The sequence below is a fragment of the Symphalangus syndactylus genome, chromosome 15 (assembly GCF_028878055.3).
Source record: "Symphalangus syndactylus isolate Jambi chromosome 15, NHGRI_mSymSyn1-v2.1_pri, whole genome shotgun sequence".
In the NCBI taxonomy this organism is placed as follows: Eukaryota; Metazoa; Chordata; class Mammalia; order Primates; family Hylobatidae; genus Symphalangus; species Symphalangus syndactylus.
In genome coordinates this window covers 51,585,850-51,607,572 of record NC_072437.2, presented here as the reverse complement: position 1 = coordinate 51,607,572, position 21,723 = coordinate 51,585,850, and the positions used below count along the sequence as shown (strand labels likewise).

General features: G+C 32.0%; 1 protein-coding gene across 2 annotated transcripts in view; it reads right to left on the bottom strand.

Moving 5' to 3' along the window:
* The window catches only part of KLHL1 (kelch like family member 1), a 413,312-nt gene that overhangs the window by 127,018 nt on the left and 264,571 nt on the right, over nucleotides 1-21,723 (bottom strand). For both annotated transcript variants that reach the window (XM_055244557.2, XM_055244559.2), the window contains one exon: nucleotides 9,973-10,159. In XM_055244557.2, the coding sequence (XP_055100532.1) occupies nucleotides 9,973-10,159 (187 nt within the window). The remainder of the gene's footprint in view (nucleotides 1-9,972; nucleotides 10,160-21,723) is intronic.

Here is a 21,723-nt window from a genome sequence, read left to right as displayed (position 1 = left end):
GTGCTGGTGTGTATGTCTGAGAGACCTGAAGACAGATCACATTACAGGACTCCACAGACACTCCCCAGTACCACCCCAGAGTACAGTAGCTCTGCTGGGTGGCTAGACTCAGAAGAGCAAAAACAATCACTGCAGTCCAGCTCTCAGGAAGCTCCATCCCAAGGGGAAGGAGGAGAGCACCATATCAAGGAATCATTGTGCAGGACAAAATAATCTGAACACAGCCCTCGAGCCCCAGATCTTTCCTCTGACATAGTCTATCCAAATAAGAAGGAAGCAGAAAAACAATTCTAGTAATATGACAAAGCAAGGAGCTATAACACCATCAGAAGATCACACTAGCTCACCAACAATGGATCCAAACCAAGAATAAATCTCTGAATTTCCAGAAAAAGAATTCAGAAGGTTGGTTATTAAGCTACTCAAGAAGGCACCAGAGAAAGGTGAAAAACAAGGTAAAACAATTAAAGAGCTGTGAGGCAAAGCATCAGATAACCTATGAAGAAAAACCCATCAAATTAACATCAGATGTCTCAACAGAAACCCTACAAGCTAGAAACTATTGGGGTCTTATCTTTAGCCTCCTTAAACAAAACAATTATCGGCCAAGAATTTTGTAACCAGTGAAACTAAGCTTCCTAAATGAAGAAAAGATATAATAATATTTAGACAAAGAAATGCTGAGAGAATTTGGCACTGTCAAGCCAGCACTACAAGAACTGCTAAAAGGAGTTCTAAATCTTGAAACAAAACCTCAAAATACACCAAAACAGAACCTCCTTAAAGCATAAATTTCACCAGGCTTATAAAACAATAATACAGTGGAAAAAAAAAAAAAGAAGGTATTCAGGCAAAAACTAGCATGATGAAAAGAATAGTACCTCACATCTCAATATTAACATTGAATGTAAATGGCCTAAATGCCCCACATAAAAAATACAGAATGGATAATAATTCACCAACCAAGTATCTGCTATCTTCAAGAGACTCACTTAACACATAAAGACTCACATAAACTTAAGGTAAATGGGTGGAAAGAGATATTCCACGCAAATGGACACCAAAAGAGAACAGGAGTAGCTATTCTTATATCAGACAAACAGACTAAAGCAATGACAGTTTAAAAAGGTAAAGAGGGACATTAAATAATGATAAAAGGACTTGTGCACCAGGAAAATATCACAATCTTAAATATATATGCACCTAACACTGGAGCTCACAAATTTATAAAACAATTACTACTAGACCTAAGAAATGATATAGATGGCAACACAATAATTGTGGGGAACTTTCATACTCCACTGACAGCACTAGACAGTCATCAAGACAGAAAGTCAACAAAGAAACAATGAACTTAAACTATACCCTGGAACAAATGGACTTAACAGATATTTAGAGAACATTCTACCCAACAGCTGCAGAATATACATTCTATTCATCAGCACATGGAACATTCTCCAAGATAGACTGTATGGTAACCCGCAAAACAAGTCTTATCAAATTTAAGACAATTGAAATTATATCAAGTACTCTCTCAGACCACAGTGGAATAAAATTGGAAATCTACTCCAAAAGAAACCCTCAAAATCATGCACATACACGGAAATTAAGTAATCTGATCCTGAATGATTGTTTGTTCAACAGTGAAGTTAAGGTAGAAATTTTAAAAATTATATAAACTGAATGATAATAGTGACACAACTTATTAAAACTTTTGGGATACAGCAAAATCAATGAAAAATGAAAGTTCATAGCATTAAATGTCTATATCAAAAAGTCTAAAGAGCACAAACAGACCATCAAAGGTCACACTTCAAGGAGCTAAAGAAACAAGAACAAACCAAACACAAACCCCAGCAGAAGGAAAAAAAATGACAAAGATCAGAGAAAAACTAAATAAAATTGAAAAAGAAAATACAATAGATAAGTAAAACAAAAAGCTGGTTCTTTGGAAAGATAAACATAACTCATAAACCATTAGTGAGATTAACCAAGAAAAGAAGAGATAAGATCCAAATAGGCTCAATTAGAAATGAAACAGGAGATATTACAACTGATAACACAAAAATAGAAAAGGTCAGACAGGACTACTATGATCACCTTTACATGCACAAGCTAGAAAAGCTAGCAGATTTGGATAAATTCCTGGAAATATACCACTGTCCTATATTAAACCAGGAAGAAATAGAAACTCTGAATAGACCAATAACAAGGAGCAAGATTGAAATGGTAATAAAAAAAGTGTCAAGAAAACAGAATTCCAGGACCCAGTGGATTCACAGCTGAATTATATCATATATTCAAAGAAGAATTGGTACCAATTCTATTGAAACTATTCCAAAAGATAGAGAAGGAGAGAATCATCTGTAAATCATTCTATGAAACTGCTATCACCCTAATACCAAAACCAGGAAAGGACATAACAAAAAAGAAAACTACAGACAAATATCCCTAATACACATATATGCAAAAATCCTCAGCAAAATACTAGCTAACTGAATCCAACAGTATATCGAAAAGATAATCCACCAGGGATGCATGGATGGTTTCAGATATATAAGTCAATAGATGTGCTACACAACATAAACAGAATTAAAAACAAAAATCACATCATCATCCCAAGAGATGCAGAAAAAGCATTTAACAAAATCCAACATCCCTTTATGATTAAAACCCTCAGCAAAACTGGCATAGAGGGGACATAAAAGCCATCTATGACAAACCCACAGTCAACATTATACTGGATGAGGAAAAGTTGAAAGGATTCCCCCTGAGAAGTGGAACAAGGCAAGGATGCCCACTTTTACCACTTCTATTCAACATGATGCTGGACATCCTAGCCAGAACAATCGGACAAAAGAAAGAAATAAAGGGCATCAAAATTGGTAAAAAGGAAGTCAAACTGTCGCTCTTCACTGATGACATGATTGTATACCTAGAATACTCTATAAACTCATGCAAAAAGCTCCTAGATCTGATAAAAGAATTCAGTAAAGTTTCAGGATACAAAATCAATGTGCACAAATCAGTAGCACCATTATACACTAACAGCGACCAAGCTGAGAATTAAATCAAGAAATCAACTCTTTTTAAAATAGCTGCCAAAAAATAGTATAATATATTTAGGAATATACCTAAGAAAGGAGGCGAAAGACTCTGCATGGAAAACTACAAAACACTGCTGAAAAAAATCATTGATGACAGAAACAAATGGAAACACATCCCATGTTCATGGATGGGTAGAATCATTGGGAAAATAATCATACTGCCAAAAGCAATCTAAAAATTCAATGCAATTCCCATCAAAATATTGTCATTCTTCATAGAACTTAAAAAAAAATTCTAAACCTCACATGGAATCAAAAAAGAGCCTGCCTAGCCAAAGTGAGACTAAACAACGACAAATCTAGAGGCATCACATCATCCAACTTCAAACTATATGATAAGACTATAGCCACCAAAACAGCATGGTACTGGTATAAAAATAGGCACACAGACAAATAGAACAGAATAGAAAACCCAGAAAGAAAGCCAAACCCAGAAAGAAAGCCAACTGACCTTTGACAAAGGAAACCAAAACATAGAGTGGGGAAAGGACACCCTATTCAACAAATTTCGTTGGGATAATTGGCAAGCCACATGGCAAAAAACTGGATCCTCATCTCTCACTTTATACAAAAATCAACTCAATATGAATCAAAGACTTAAATCTAAGACCTAGTCACTAAAAATGTAGAAGATAGCTTCAGAAAAATTATTCTAAACATTGTCTTAGGCAAAGACTTTATGACCAAGAGCTCCAAAGCAAATGCAACAACAACAAAAAAGATAAATAGATAGGACTTAATTAAACTCAATAAGTTTCTGCACACCAAAGGAAATAATCAGCAGAGTAAACAGACAACCCACAGAGTGGGAGAAAATCTTCACAAACTATGCATCTGATAAAGGACAAATGTCCAGAATCTACAAAGAACTCAAACATATTAGCCAGAAAAAATAAATAATCCCATCAAAAAGTGGGATAAGGACATGAACAGACAATTCTCAAAAGAACATAAATAGCCAACAAACATATGAAAAAATGCTCAACATCACTAATGATCAGGGAAATGCAAATCAAAACCACAATGCGATACCAGTTTACTCCTCCAAGAATGGCCATTATCAAAAAATAAAACAAATAGATGTTGACAAGGATGTGGTGAAAAAGGGAACACTTTTACACTGCTGGTGGGAATGTAAACTAGTATGACCGCTATATGAAAAACAGTATGGAGATTCTTTAAAAAATAAAACTAGATCCACCATTGTATCCAGCAATCCCAATACTGGATATCTACCTAGATGGAAAGAAGTCATTATATGAAAAAGATATTTGCACATATGTGTGTTTATAGCAATACAATTTGCAATTGCAAAAATATGGAACCGGCCCAAACGCCCATCAATCAATGAGTGGATAAAGAAATAATGGTATATATATACACTTGTAGTTCTGAATATATATATATATATATACACACACACACACACACACACACACACACACATATATACACATATATATACACACACACATATATATACACGTATATATATACACACACAAACACACACACATATATATCTATATCTATATATATATAGATAGCTAGCTACACACACACATACATGTCATGGAATACTACTCAGCAACAAAAAGCAACTAAATAATGGCATTTGCAGCAACCTGGATGGAGTTAAAGACCATTACTCCCAGTGAAGTAACCCAGCAATGGAAAACCTAACATCATATGTTCTCATTTATAAGTGGGAGCTAAGCTATGAGGACACAAAGTCATAAGAAAAATACAATGGACTTTGGGGACTTGGGAGGGATGAAAGGGTGGGGGTTGAGGGACAAAAGACTACACATTGGGTACAGTGTACACTGCTCAGGTGATGGGTGCACCAAAATCTCAGAAATCATCACTAAAGAACTTATCTATGTAAACCAAACACACCTGTTTCCCACAAACCTACTGAAATAAAAATAAATAAATAAGTACATAAATTGGGGGGGAGAAAAAATGAAATTACAATTAGTTAAATATATATATGTATGTATTTATGTCATTGATGTAATATCTATTACTTAAAAATAATCAGTTAATGAGGAAAAGTATCCTAGATCCATAAAATTGTTTTCTGCTTGAAGGGTCCTATGGGAAGAGTTGTGTAGGTAACAACAATCTTCTAATTACATTTTGCTTTTCACATCTTCAAAATATTACAAAGGTGAATTTCATATTAACACAAAGTTTATATTGATAAATAGTATATTATACTTCAAAGTGAATTTATAATTCATAAATACATGTGAGACTTGTCCATTTTGGATATGCATTTAGATCAGTTAAATTAGTTGCAATTTAAATTTAGTAGATGTTTACTGAAAGTCTACAATTGATAACAAATGTTATCACAATTAATAGTGTTTCTAAAATTAGAAAGTTTCTGTTGCCAAGTTGTCTATCATTTGAAAAAGAGAATGTATAACAGGAGAACAAATGAGTATTCAGTAATTTGTACTTGTAGTTTTGAATATTTGCTAATAATCCCTCAGTTCTAAGGCATGTATCAATTCCTGTTTAGGTTCCAGATTTTGAATTACACTCACTATTAGAAGTGTGGGATTTGATCAAATTGTTAACGAATAGTCATTTACATTGTAATTAGAGATGTTCTAATTTAATACATGATATAATTTAAAATTTGAGGTGGGATTACTATTTGCATTTTAGAGATGTAGAAGTTATAACTGAAAATAGTACTATTAAATTTGTGAATACTGCAAAATTAATTGACTATGACAATGTCAATGAGTCTACCTTACAAATATCCAAAATGTTTGAAAAACTTCAGAGTGTTAATGGTTTAGTAATAGACAAAATACCTATATTTCAAAAATTATAGGACATAAATCAAGTGAAATAATCTATGGAGGAAACTTTAGAATAAAAGAGAAATAGGATGCTTCTGGCTGTTGGAGAATAGAAGACTCAGGCTGAAATGCCCTCTAATTCTAATACCACCCCACCTGGGCAAATCACAAAAAAAATTATTTGCATTTCTCGTCTTACATGAAAATAAGAGAAATTTTCAAGGGCATAGTCAAATGGCTGAAGGAACAGTGAGGTGAAACGAGGGAGAGAGCTAAAGGAATACAAAAGCCAGCATCTCTTGTGGACAGAGGTTTCCAACAATAAGATCTGGAGCATCTGCCTTGGGCCAAACACAAGGTGGGAGAACAAGGAACCAGAGATGCTGCATTAAGCCTGGATGGTTAAAGGGGGCTGGCATGGCTCTAAGGTAGTGGTGCCTTTGGTTCTGGGTTGAAGCAGATTCAGGCTCATTAGAGGAAGGCATCTGCAAAATTTAGGCCCCTAAGAAGTCCCAGAGAGTACAGAAAATTAATCATGACTTTAAAATAATATTACCTAACACAGAAGGAATCAAACTAACATGAGTGAGAGTTGTCAGAAACAACAAACAACAGATTTAGACCCCAATCTTTCAGATGTTGAAATTATTAGCCACAGGATATAAAATAAAATGTGTAATTGTTAAGAAATAATGGACAGAATGAAAAAAAAGTGAAGTAGGAACATTAAAATTCATAAATACATAAATCTGAAAAAATTCAAGAAGTTTCAGAAATAGACAACCTCAAAATTACAAATACACAGGGGCTTCTTTTAAACATGATGGAGTAGTTTGTGTCAGACAAACTGTTCCCACATGAGTAACTATAAAGCTTTAGTTCATAGTACAAAATTTAGCTGTTTTAAGACATTAGAGACTAAAAAATAGAGCTGACACTTAAAAGCCTGAAGTCCCAGAAAGAGGGGATGTGAATGGAAATGAGCCTGACATTCTTTGCCATTTTTGCCTTTAGAAATGATTGATTCATAAGCAGCTCTAGGCTTATAGACCTTGCAATACATGTGGGCTGAGGCCTCTGGGCAGTCTGATGGGGCCGAAAAGACACAAATTGCAGCTCAGGGCAATCAAGGCAGTCAAGACCTGAGACTCCTGTCCCTCAGAAAAGAGAATGGCAGGGCAACACGCTTGTCTTCTCTGGGCATTTGCTGATTTCGAAGATGTACACAGCAAGAGGCAGAAATCCAGGCAGAAAATGGAAGCTAAGATGCTAAACTTAGCTTATAAATAGTTGTAAGGCATAGATTTATCTCAGAACTAGGCAAAGCTATTGAAAGCCAAACAAGAGTAAGGCAGTCCTCACAAATGCTAACTCTTAGTCTCAAATCATCCAATTCTTGTTTGGAAGAAGGCTATTTTCTCTTACTCTAAGTGTCTGCGTAAAATAAAGTAAATTATGTCTTAGAAAACTTAATGTTATTCAAAGCATCTATATATTTTCTTATACAATATCCATCATTCTTTCAAACATTGCCAGGTGTGTTATGCTACCTACTAGATATTTACAGCAGACTTCTGAAGTATTAACATTATTTCCTTTAAAATAAAGAAAATGACAGGATTGTACCATAGGCTGTTACTACTGACCAAACTATGCTCAAGAAACTGCAAAAAAAATGCAAGAATTAGAAAAGAGGTATTAATATATCAGTATTCATTATTATATATGTGATTAAATGCATAAAAATTAAAATACAAAAATTTCAATTTCACTACTAAGAAAGGAAATATAAATGTAATGACGAACACTTGGGGATTGATTATACGATTCTTTATATTTTGTTATGTTAAAACTTACTCATATAAAAAGGTTTTTTAAGACAAAATTTTTTTGACGAGACAGTAAAACTGGCACTCTGTATAACTTGGTAATATTATAAATTCTTATATATTTTCGAAAAATAAATAAGCTTATATATCACAACGGCTTTTCTTTCCCACCCACTAATTTTTCATCTAGGTGTATATTTAAGGAAATACTCAGAGATTAGGATAAACTTTTATGAATGTGGGTGCTAATGGTGGTATTATTTATATAAAAAATAATTGAATCCCAGCAAAGTGTTCAATAATAGGGTTAAGCTCAAGTAAACTGTGACATTTCCATGTGAATAATAATTAGAAAGCAATTTGAAATGTCTATTTTTTTTTCCTTGAGACGGAGTCTCGCTCTGTCACCCAGGCTGGAGTGCAGTGGCGCAATCTCGGCTCACTGCAAGCTCCGCCTCCCGGGTTCACGCCATTCTCCTGCCTCAGCCTCTCCGAGTAGCTGGGACTACAGGCGCCCGCCACCACGCCCGGCTAATTTTTTGTATTTTTAGTAGAGACGGGGTTTCACCGTGGTCTCGATCTCCTGACCTCGTGATCTGCCCGCCTCGGCCTCCCAAAGTGCTGGGATTACAAGCGTGAGCCACCGCGCCCGGCTGAAATGTCTTTCAAAAATTTAATAACATAATTTCACACATACAATGTAAGTAATGACTACAAGCAACAAAAGTAACAACTTCAAGAATGTTAGTAAATCTAAATATACCTATACTTAGGTACCTAGCTATGTAATGTCTGAGAGAGGAAATTGAATACAATAATAAATATGTATATTTCTATATAAATAATATGTATAGATATATAGTTATACTATATATATATAGACATACATCTCTTTCTCTCTATATATATATGTATATATATACTTATATGTGTGTATATATATATATCATATTTTTTGAAGTAAATATCAAAATCACTATCTGGATTCTGTCTTTTGGGAAAGAGACTATCCCAGATGGAAGGTATTATATTGTGTTTTAAGGAAGTTTCTAAGGCTTTCCTACTTCAATAATAGTGTATTCGAAGCTTTAGTACCTTCTCCCAGGACCAATATTCTCTTTTATGAGCGCCTATATTCATCCATGTGATGACAAACATTTTGCCCTTTTATTCTCTTGATTTGCTCTGTACTTGTAAAATAAATCTCATTTCTTTAGGCTTCTGCATTTTCATATTTACAGGAGTTGCTCTTTTCTAAAAATAAACTATGAAAACCATCTAACAGCCATAGGATATCTTTTTGACAGATAACAAATGAGAATGTGTCATTCTCTATTGATTACATAAGTTTTTTCCCTTCAGCTACAATTTTGAAAGCTCAGTTCACAGTGATTGAAATAAGTTTTTTTTTTGTTCTGATTTATCTTAATAACAATTTTAAAAAAGATGTTGGATATTTGGTCATATTCTATTATTGCCAATTCCAGCTTTTTAAATAAATACTTGAAATAACTTATGGTTAATTATATCATTTATTAGAGACAAACATATGAAAATTACACTTTTTGCGTATTATTTTTCTTGTGTACTTATTCATGAAAATTAAGACAGACATAAGAAAATATGAAGAGGACAAATTTTTGGAGATTTTTCCAATAACTCTAAAAAAGTAGGAATAAAATCTTCAAATGCGTATGTTTAGTTTTTAAACAAATGATTCATTTTCTTTTGAAGGACTAAATTAGTAAACACAATTAAACTTATAAATTATAACTTTCACCATTCTTATACTTCTTTATAATTGTCTATTTATTTATCTGGCTTCTACATGAGATTCTCAACTTCTCAAAGACAGAGATTCTTTTCATAATTGAGATCCCAGCAAGAATTTGCCTTGCATTTCACATTTCTTAGCATTGAAATAGCATTCTCAGTATATCCAACAAATTGTTTGGCTTGTGTTAAGTGATTCAAATCTCTTTTTTATTTTATATGAACTCTTGTACATAATGCACAAGAAATGAATAAGGAACTTAAAGATGAATAAGAAGCAGAAAGCAACTACAATTAAAGAGATATTTAATTTCTCCCTTAATCTTAAATTACAATAATTAAAGCTGAGTTTATGTAATTTTTTGTGGTATAACCATTACAATATTAAAGCTGCATCACGGTATAACACAGGATGTATAGTCATATAAATCCAAAATTATATACCTTTGTTGTTATCCATTCCTCCTACAGCATACAAAGTTCCAACTGTAGATTTTCTGGGTTTAGTTCTCGGACTTTGCATTAAAGTTCTTCTTTCTGGCAATAGATGGTATTTCATTGCTTCTAGAATCAGCTTTTGACATTCCAGATCATTCTTAAATAATGCATGATTTTCTAGGTCAGCCAATATCTGTGAATAATACACAATAGCTGTTAATAATGTTTTCAAAGAGATGAACATTATGTCATTCCTTAAAATTAGAAGTTGAATGTCTGTGATATTATCCTTATATTGAGCAGGATGCAAGGTGTAGTAAGAATTCATTACAGTAACAAATAAAAATGTGTAAAATGAATGGCTTTCAACAGAGACAGAATGGATATTATTTTTGATTCAATATTATTTATCATTTTACCACACAGAGTAAAAAAAAAACACTTATAGTGATCAGCTTTTCCATTCATTTTCTTTTTATGAAAGCTGTCTGAAAATCAAGTATAGTTACTTGTGTTGGCCATAAACATGTCAGGTGAAAGACATTTAATTTGTTGAAAATAGACTTCAACAAATTAAGCCATTACAAGCTTATCATAAGTGTTCATATATTTAATTTAAAATGTTTCAAATATAGTTTAAATCTCTTTTAAATTCAAAATAACTCAATAAAGATGAAAAACATTTCCTCATAACATCTCCTTAATTATATAAGGGATTTAAAAGTTGTGTATCAGGCAAAGTGATAGTTTCTGATAGTGAAAATTTTATACCAAAATTCAGCACCCAAGAGACCAATAGAGTGAGACTAGTAGTTTTAAAGTATATTGTGTCTATTTTTTTTGCTATAATAGGTTATCGTCTCTGCAAATTATTTTGTGTACATTTGCACACATCCAAAGTATCTTTTATTTTCCTCTTTCTCTCTCGCTCTTTAGATTATTTTTCTCCTTGATTCTTTCAGTCTCTCCTTTTCTTTTTTAATGGATCCTGTTTAACTTTGAGTGACAATAAAACGTGTCCCATAGATTTAGAAAATAAATAAGTAGAAAATTTGGCATTTACTCACTGATCTTTTCTTGTACATTGATAAAAATATTGTACCACATCTGTACACAAATGTTCACTGAATGAATAAAAATGGTAGCATGTGACTAATTAAACACTATAATTATGACTTTAATTAAAATGTTTAAGCCTACCTAATATATAAAACTATTAGAGGTGCCATAAAGAGTATAGAAACACATAAGATACACAGTATAATTTTTTTTCCAGACAGTCTCACTCCGTCACCCAGGCTGGAGTGCAGTGGTGTGATCTCGGCTCACTGCAACCTCTGCCTCCTGGGTTCAAGCAATTCTCCTGCCTCAGTCTTCTGAGTAGTTGAGATTACAGGTATGCACCACCATGGCCAGCTTATTTTTGTATTTTTAGTAGAGACAGAGTTTCACCATGTCGGCCAGGCTAGTCTCGAACTCCTGACCTCAGGTGATCCACCCGTCTCTGTCTCCCAGATTGCTGGGATTACAGGTGTGAGCCACTGTGCCTGGCCCAGAACAGTTTTAATCTGAATTAGCTCAGTTTCCTTTTGTTGTATACTAACACCTTAGCTGCCTTTCTACCCACTTTTATTTTGAACATTAACATATATACATATATATATATATGTATATACATATATATATGTATATATATATGTATATACATATATATATATATATATGTATATATATATGTATATACATATATATATATATATATATATATATATGTATAGAAGATCTCCAACGGAAAGTTTTGAAAGGACTACTATTTTTAGTAAAATTTTTTGTTTTTATTCACCAAAGGGACTATTTCTAACAAGGGCCCAGCGATGTTCATAAACTTTATGTTTCTATCTACAATGACTCTTGATCATCCGTGTGTCAAATATATAGTTTCTTGTATCTGACTCTTTTCATTGCCACAGAAGAAAACTAATTAACCTCTACAGTACTAAATTTATGTATATGTAAAGCTGGCTCTCATGAATTCTCATTTTTCTTCTCTCCTTTTCATCTCTTTTGGGAACATTTGGGATTAGTTGATCATAAAGATACTATTCTTTCATTTGGAACACACATTAGAAATAGCTTAACTAGATAAATAGTTAAAACATTACAAATAAAAAATAAAAATCTTTAAACTTTTCCCCTTAAATATCACCTCTCATATTCAACATAGTATTGGAAGTCTTAGTCAGAACAATCAGGCAAGTGAAAGAAATAAAAGGCATCCAATCAAGGCATCCATCCAGTCAAGTTTCTCCTCTTTACTGATTATATAGTTTTATATCTAGAAAAACCAAAAGACTCAACAAAAAACTGGTAGGTTTGATAAATAAAGTTGCAGGACATGAAATCAATATACGAAAGTCAGTAGTGTTTCTTGTTTCTATATGCCAATAACAATCTAGTTGAGAAAAAGAATCAAGTAGTCCATTTTATTTACAATGACTAAAAATAAAACTAGGAATAAATGTAACTAAGGAAGTGAAAGATCTCTACAGGGAAAATTACAAAACACTAACGAAAGAAATTGAAGATAACACAAACAAATAAAAAAAATCCCATGCTCACAGATCAGAAGAATTAATATCATTAAAATGACCGCATTGCTCAAATCATTCTATAGGCTCAACACAACCACTTTCAAATTACCAAATTCATTTTTTCACAGAATTGGATAAAACAATTCTAAAATATATATAAAATATCAAACCAAAAAAGAGCCCAAATGTCAAAGCAATCCTGATCAAAAAGAACAAAACTGGAGGTATCACATTACCCGACTTAACCCAAGCAGCGCGGTATTTCTCTAAAGATAGATATATAGGCCAATGGAACAGAATAGAGAGGCCAGAAATAAAGCCACATATTTACTGCTAACTGATCTTTGAGAAAGTCAACAAGAACTTACACTTGGGAAAGGACACCGTCTTCAATAAATGGTGCTGAGAAAATTGGATAGCCACATGCAGAAGAATGAAACTAGACTCCTATCTGTCACCATATACAAAAATAAACTCAAAATGAATTAAATGCACAAATGTAAGTTGCAAAACTATTAATATAAAAACACTAGAAGAAAACCTACGGAAAGTTTTCATAAATAGTGGTCTAAGCAAAGGATTTATGACTAAGACATCAAAAGCACAGGCAACAACAATAAAAAGACAAATGGGACTATATAAAATTAAAAAGCTTCTGCACAACAAAGGAAAAAAATCAACACAGTGAAAAGACAATCTGCTTAATGGGGGAAATATTAGCAGATTATTTATCCAACAGAGGATAAATACGCAGAATGTACAGGAAACAAAAAAACAACTCAACAAGAAAAAACTAATCCCATTAAAAAGTGGGTGAAGGACATGACTAGGTATTTCTCAAAAGAAAACATACAAATGGCCCAACAGGTATGTGCTAAAATGCTCAACATCATTAATCATCAGAGAAATATAAATCAAAACCATAATGAAATACTATCTTATCCCAGTCAGAATGACTATTTAAAAAGACAAAAAATAACATGATGGTGTGAATGAGGAGAAAACGGAACTTACATAGTGTTTGTTGGAAGGTAAACTAGTAAAGCCACTATGGAAAACAATGTGGAGATTTCTCAAAAAACTAAAAGTAGAATTACCATTTGATCCAGCAATTCTACTACTAGATATCTACCCAAAGGAAAAGAAATCAGTATATCAAAGGATACTTGCATTCACATGTTTATTGCAGCACTATTTATAATAGCAAAGATATGGAATCAACCTACGTGTCCATCAATGGGTTAATGAATAAAGAAAATGTGGTATATATACACAATAGAATGCTACTTCGCCATAAGAAAGAATAAAATCATGCCGTTTATAGCAACATGTATGGAACTGGAGGTCATTATCTTAAGTGAAATAAGCCAGGCACTAAAAGACAAATATCACATGTTCTCACTTTTACGTGGGAGCTAAGAAAATTCATTATATGGAGGTAGAGAGTTGAAAGACAGATAACAGAGACTGTAAAGGGTGAGTGGGAGACACGGAGGACAAGGAAGCAAACTGAGTTAAAGGGTAAAACTCAGTAAGAAGGATTAAATTCAATGTATGATAGCAGAGTAGAGTGACTATACCTAACAAAAATGTATTGTTCTTGGGTGACAGACACTCCAAATACCCTGCCTTGATCACAACACACTATATGCATGTAACAAAATTTCTCATGTACTTCATAAATTTGTACAAATAAGCAAAAAACAAAAAAATAGAAAAAAATTAGAAAGGTACTCCTTTTTCACGTTTCTTTTTGCAAAATTATAACAGAATAAAAAAGTGAATCCAAGAGTTTGGAAACAGCTTAGGTTTTAGAAAAGTAGATTCATGACATAGATTCAAATATCTTTAAATTTTGGCATATGAATGCAGAGAATAATTTATATTAAAACGAGTTTATATGCTATCCCTAGTATTTTGATGACTCTTTTAACTAATTAGGGTGGATTAATTTTAGCTTACAAGTAACCGTAGGCCTTCTTGACTTTAGTACCATGTAAAAATAATTTTAGCATAGTATTTTTACATAAATAGGACTTGGGTTTAATTTCTCATATTTTACACTTAAAAATTATATGTTAGTGGTACAGTAAGTTATAAGTAATTTTAAAAATGATTTAGGATGGCCACAGTACAAGATTGATTAAATGAAATTTCAATAAGTGGTATCTTCTACTGAGGTTTAATCTTGTGAATTCTTGTACAGCTACAAATCAAAAAAGGCTTACTGTGTTAGCTTATACTTTTTTTATATATACTTTAAGTTCCAGGGTACATGTGCACAACGTGCGGGTTTGTTGCATACGTACACATGGGCCATGTCAGTGCGCTGCACCCATTAACTCGTCATTTACATTTACTCGGACAACTTTAAGGCAATAGACTAATGTTATTGATTAATTAATGATAATTTGTGAATAACTTCAATTTCTAAGAAAACGTTACAAATACATGCAAAGACATATAAGGATTATATCAAATTTTGTAAATAATGGATAATTATAAAAGAAAAAATAAATTCTATAAAAATAAAGTATTGAAAGATCAACTCTATGTGCCTAGGTTTATAATATTTTAAAGTAATAAATTAAAAAATAATACAATGTTCAATGTCCATAGATATACACGTAAAAATATATTATGAATTATTTGTTTCAATATATGACATGGCAAATAAAAATAAATAAGAATAAAATAAAATTAAATTAAAATGTGTCTTGTATTTAATAAAATGACCAAGGTATTCTGTATTCAAATACTATTTTCCTTTTCATGAATAAAATATTGTGTAAAATGTAACTTTGGCCTACTCCTACTCATTTTGACAAACTATAACCACTGTAACCTATTGTTGTATATTTTTAAATTATTACTTGTAACAGTTTCTTGCTTATAAACACCATAGCCTGTGTTTGCATTTCATCTCTGACAACACTAATGACTTCATCTAAACCTAATTACCTTTAAAGGCCCTACCTCCTAATAGCATTACTGGGGGGGTTAGGACAACCACATGTGAGTTTGGGTAGGACAGAAGTATCAGCCCATAACAGATCCTACTAGGTGCAATTTGATCATAATTTTATTATGAGTACTACCCAGCTTCCTATTGCCAGTTTGTTATAAAATGTTCATTTTCTGAGTAATTTGATTCAAGCAATAAGGTTTTTCTTCTGGGTTTTTTATTTATTTTTTAAGACAACAAACATCGCAGTATATAAGAACCAGAAATATAAATCCCTTCACTTCATACGTACAAAAGAAATTTCTGTTTTCTTAGCACACATCTTGGAACTGGTACAGGACATGCTTCTTTGTTCCTATGTCAATTTATGGTGAAAACTAAAAAAAAATTAAGTATTTGATCCAGGAAATATTTGCTCCCACAGGATGAGACATCTGTGAACCCACAAAAATAGCTAGCAAGACTAGAACTTGACCTTCAACACTTGCTTCAAGAGCCTAACCTTGCTGTGCACACTAATCCTAAGCTATTATGATATAAACTGTACATAAGCCCCACCATTTTACCACAGTGCAAAGACTGCTTTAAAATAACCCAGGCCAAGCACTGGAATCATAAATATCTTCTTGTGACTTATAGAGGATACACCAAGGCTTTGTATAGGCAGTATTCTTTCATAGTGGAATAGGTGTAATAAAGTCTCCTTGCTTATTACAAAACATATTTTGTTGTCTTATAGGAATTCAATACTGAACACATTTCACCAATAATAGTTACAAATAAATTGCAAATTCAATGAACGTACTTCTCAGAGAAGAAAATCAAACAGAATGAAAACTTACCCACTTTGTCATTCTGCTGTACCTTTTAGTGTTACAAAAATATGTTTCAACTATTTATATTATACAAAAAATTTAGCAGAAATAAAAGTTAGCTAGTTTTTGGTATTGTTTACTCTGTGAGCAATTTCAACTTAAATATGAAACCATATTATGTAGTTGAAATTGCAAGTATCTATTATTTTATTTCATGTATATTGTTTCTATATACCTTGCAAAATTTCAAGTACATTTTATAAACACAGAAAAAATGAGATACTGTCTTTCTATAACTTATACTAGCACTTGTTCTTTGGAAAATGATGATAAAATTTAATACTAACATGAATATTTCTATGAAGGTAATGAACAAAATATCTTGAAATCATGTGGAGTATCAAGGTAAGACATAATTAAGCGGAGTTACAATGGAATACTCTATTTCTGTTTTAAATTCTCATTTCTAATATTACTGCTTCAAGATCCTGTGGGCTCAGAGATGTAGAATTTTGAAAGAAAAATAGATCTTAAAAAGTCAATATTTGAGGTTTGCCTCGTTAAATGTAGTAAACTATAACATAATACTTTACTATAATACATACAGGACAATATCTCTTTGCAAGAGAAAGAAAAACATTAATAAGTTGCTTTATAACCTAATTAGGTAACCTGGAGATAATAATATACTTCTATCATATAAGAGAACAAACTAAATAACAAGTTTTTAAAATCCTGTTCTATGCTATCCAAATGAATTAAACATTTCCAGTGTTCTGGTTTATGCATATACAAATTTTAGGATAAAAGGTACAGAGCATAAGACTTTTCTACAGGCAATGTGTTCTTCCGTTAATAACTCTGTCAGCTAGGTGGTCACTTTGCAGATATGCCCTATCTCCTTATAACCTTGTCAGTTTTCTTTGTGATTAAATAATAACTGATGTGCTATATGGCAAGCCAGTAGCTTTAGGATCAAACATGACCAGGAATCGTATAGGATAATCTCACTTTTCAGAATTTACCAATATGAAAAATCAGAATAATTTAGCCATTTATAGCTAGAGCTTTTGACAATACATTTGTTAGAACATTCCAGCTGCCAGAAATGTCATGCACTTTTAATTAGAATAAATATTTTCCCTTCAGTTACCTGTTTGAAAACATTATTTTCTTTCACATACTCTTCTAAAGTTCTATTGGCTTTATTAACAAGTTCATTTTGGTTAGGAAAAAATATATATATATATGAATAAATACATTTGTTTAAATATTATTCATTGTAAATAACCATTAAATTTGTTACTATAATACACCATAATTTACTTGTTGATGGTTTCATACATTGAACCACATGATCAAAATAGTCATATGTTTAGCCACATCAAAGCACTGTTGAGTGTTTTAATCCTGTGTGCACACTCTTCAAATTGCAGCTTTCCAAGAGTATTATATGATTTTATTTGAAATGTTTGTAATAATACATAAATTATGATGCTAAATGTATTTCAAATAATCTTCTGAAGGTATTGCTTCATAAAAATAGGATGCATCATTCAAATATCTAGATTTTGCAGTGTTTTTGCAATCTCTCAAACAAAAAAATAGAATCAATTTTCGTGTCTTTTTAAAAAAACTGTCATCTTTCTGTAAAAATTATCTAATGTGTCAAGAAAAATACCCTCTTGTCTGGAATCCTTGTCATGATTCTCTGCACTATATTGCATGCATAGATGCTGCTTGACATTGTAAATAACTTTTACAATACTATCATAAGTAAACAAAACAAGATACATGAATTTATTCTTGCTGGATGACCTACTTTTATTACATAAATGACACACACTCTAATTTTATAGTAAAAGTCAAAAAACATTTACATTATAAAAACTTGCATTACAGACAACCTTCTAAAATATCATTTAAGAAATATAAATTATAGCAACACCCTACTATACAGTTTGTGTCTGGAAATAGGAAAAGACCTACATCATAAGCTATTCCTTAAGTAAGAGTAATACTGCATTAAAAAAAAAACCACATAATTCAAAGGCAAGAAAATAGGAGCTGTACCAAGCATAGCAATCACATCTATACCTTTCATCTAGTCATAGAGTCTGCTGCAAAATAGAAGGCAATATTGAATAAATACTTAAAGAAAAATAAGTTTAAACATATTATAGACTAAAGAAAAAGTACTAACTCTCCTAAAACTATATCCTTGGGCTATCATAGTTATGAAAACATTCTCACATTCATGATAAAGTGACAAAATTTCATGTACTTCATCTTATTTCATAATATCTCAAAATTTTGTTTTCCTACTGGATCTTGTGCTAAAAAATAAACTCATAGAATTTGAATCTATAAAACAAAATTGATTCCTATTAGAAGTGACAGTCCTTAGAGAATAAATGACAGTTTCATATCTTGCCTTTCAAGTTTTGTGCCTGACAAAATGAAAGCCATGAATAATAAAATATTATCTCATAAGCTGCAGAAAAATGATTTTTATTTCAATGTCTTATAAATATATCTAATACAAAGAAAATAATTTTAGGTATTTGCTTTGAAGAAGTCTAAGACATTCCACAGGGAAACAATGATCATACTCAGTGCTAAATGAACCCTGAGCCTATTTAAGGTGCTGGTGAAAGGAAAGAGTTCAGTCATCACAGAACTTTACAGGAACACAATAAATAGTGAGCCATGGCTAGGACTGTCGAACTGTACAAGCGAAAACAGAAAGTGTCTCATACCTAGAGAGCTTTGTTTGACCCTTCCCCACCTTTCAGACTTTATGTTCAAAGACATACAGAGAGAAAAATGGACAATTATGCTGAAAACTTGGCATTATGAGATAGTTTGTTCACCAAAGCTCGTAGCACTTCATTAGTTACTATTTGAGTAGATGTGATTGCCAACAGCCTTAGTTTCCACAAGTGGGACTTACTCTACCATTGTAAGTATCAGCCTGCAGCCTGAAAGAGTATACCACCCAGGAGTAGACAGTTCCTCCTCTTACATTTAAAGTCCCTTTTGGCTTCAGTTAAAAATAACTTTGGCAAAGAATTGAATCTTGAAATTTTAAGAGACTGTAGTATTTCCCAATCCATCCTACTGACATAACTACTATTCTGGCCAAATTATTTGAGAATATTATTTATATTTAAAAATGAAAGAAAAGTAGATACAACAGAGCATTCAAAATCATCTTCCATGGCTGTCATTTCAAAATGAAAACACAAATTAATGACATGCTAAAACTTACATCAGATACATCTGAATGATTCCTCCTCAAGCATTTGAGGAAACAAGAAAAAAATGCATATGAAATAAGTAGCAGCTTCATTAATTTTATTCTGAATACAGAAATAGTTGATTGCCTTAACATGAATAATAATTGGTAAGCTGACAGTATAAGTACAGAAGAATAATGACATAATCAAAATAAGTAGAGCTCACAAAATTAACCCAAATGAAAGTTCTTATTAGCAACAAGTAAAATGGGTTTTGTGATGCTATAATTTTTGATTAACTTTTATTTATTTAACATGGGTTTACTGTTCCATATTTTGAAAGCTCAGAATTTCTAAAAGTAAAATAAGTTAACCTTCCGCCCTGTATGAACATCACCTTCATCCTTAACAATTTAATTGCATCCGATTTGGGCTCAGGGCTTTTCCTTCCTTCATTCCTTCCTTCATTCATTCATCAAATATTTAGTCAGTGCTTATTTTGTCCAAGGTGCTATAATAGTTCTCGAATAACATCATTTTCACTCATCACTAATCTATTTTACTCAAATCCAACCTTCTCTCTGTTCCCCTAAAACATCTTAATTCTTTCATGTTTAGGTTATATTTAGGAGTATACATTAGTTTGTTATTGTTTGTAAGACATTATTCAACAAATTTAGATGAGTATGCCAAAAATTCTATAATATAACTCTTTTTAATCTATAGTCACTTTCCCCAATACGCTGAAGCACATTATTCTACATTTTATATGTTAGCTCTTCTGATCTCTTTCTTCTCATTGGAATAGATCATGCTATATTCTTAAGCCAAGCACACTCATGCTCTCTTTCTCTCTCTATCTTACTGTCCTTAATGCCTTTTTCCTCCAGGGCTTCTATTAAAATATGACCCGAATCTTCAGAGTCTAGTTTAAGGTCCTATTACTTTCATGAGGATTTAATTCATCACTCAGGTTACGGTCAACATTTAGTTTTATCAGTCATATCAGATTTTGAACAGTTACCATATATGTAGTCACTTAAAGGCTTCAAAATATGCTAAATTATAATCTTGCAGAAAATCAGAAAAAAATATGCTATTTATTGTTGGTACCACTAAGAGAGCTATAGGCCCCATAATTTGCTCAAGAACTATTTAAGTGATTGATCATTTACTATCGTTCATGAATCTATTAATTTATTTTAAATAATTTATTCATTACCAAAGTTTGAAAATATATAATACGTAAGCAGAAATATGTTCAATATCACATCTCAAATTCAATGCATAAGTTAATAATAATTATATTTATGTCTATTAGAAAACTCTTTGCTAAACAACCAACCAAATATCTGTATTACTAAATGATTTATTCCAGACCCAGTTGATAGCATGTTTATTTTCAGTCACATTCAATAGCAAAAATCCGTTACAGAAATAATTTGGGCTCATGGATATCACTGTAAGATGATTTGACCCTTAACTAGGAAACATTGACCTGAATATTCCACTAACAATTCAAACTCATATATTTAAATCTGAACTTATTTTTCCTATTACTCTTCTTCTTCCTGTAATTGACTTTGTCTTCTATTTTTATTGATGATTTAGAGTACTTAATTACCTGCACTTCATTTTTAAGCTTCAACTATTTAAGCTACTTCAAACTTCTTTTGAGAATATGATATATGAATACATATTTCCAAAATTTGTTTTCCTTCCTGAGATCACTGGCTCATTGATAATTCCACTTTGCAAAGTTCTTTATCTCTTTGGTCAACCTCACATCCAAACAGTCACCAAATACTGTTGATTACTGTAATATTGTCTATGACCCTTCCATTTCACTACTCCCAAATACTGTTGATTACTATGAAACTGTCTATGACCCTTCCATTTCACTACTTGCTTTCCATTCCAAAAGCCACTTCCCTAGTTGAAATTCTCATTAACACTTTTCCAAATTTTTGAGAAAGATCAATCATTTAAATTCTTATCTTTGATACTAGATATCATATACAGAATTCAAACTACTCCCACAGCATCCTAAAACATACACATTGATCATTCACTGTCCTGCTGTCTTGTTTTAATTCCATGTGCTACAACTGAAAGTATTTCCTAATGTAACTTAAAGCACCTTGTTT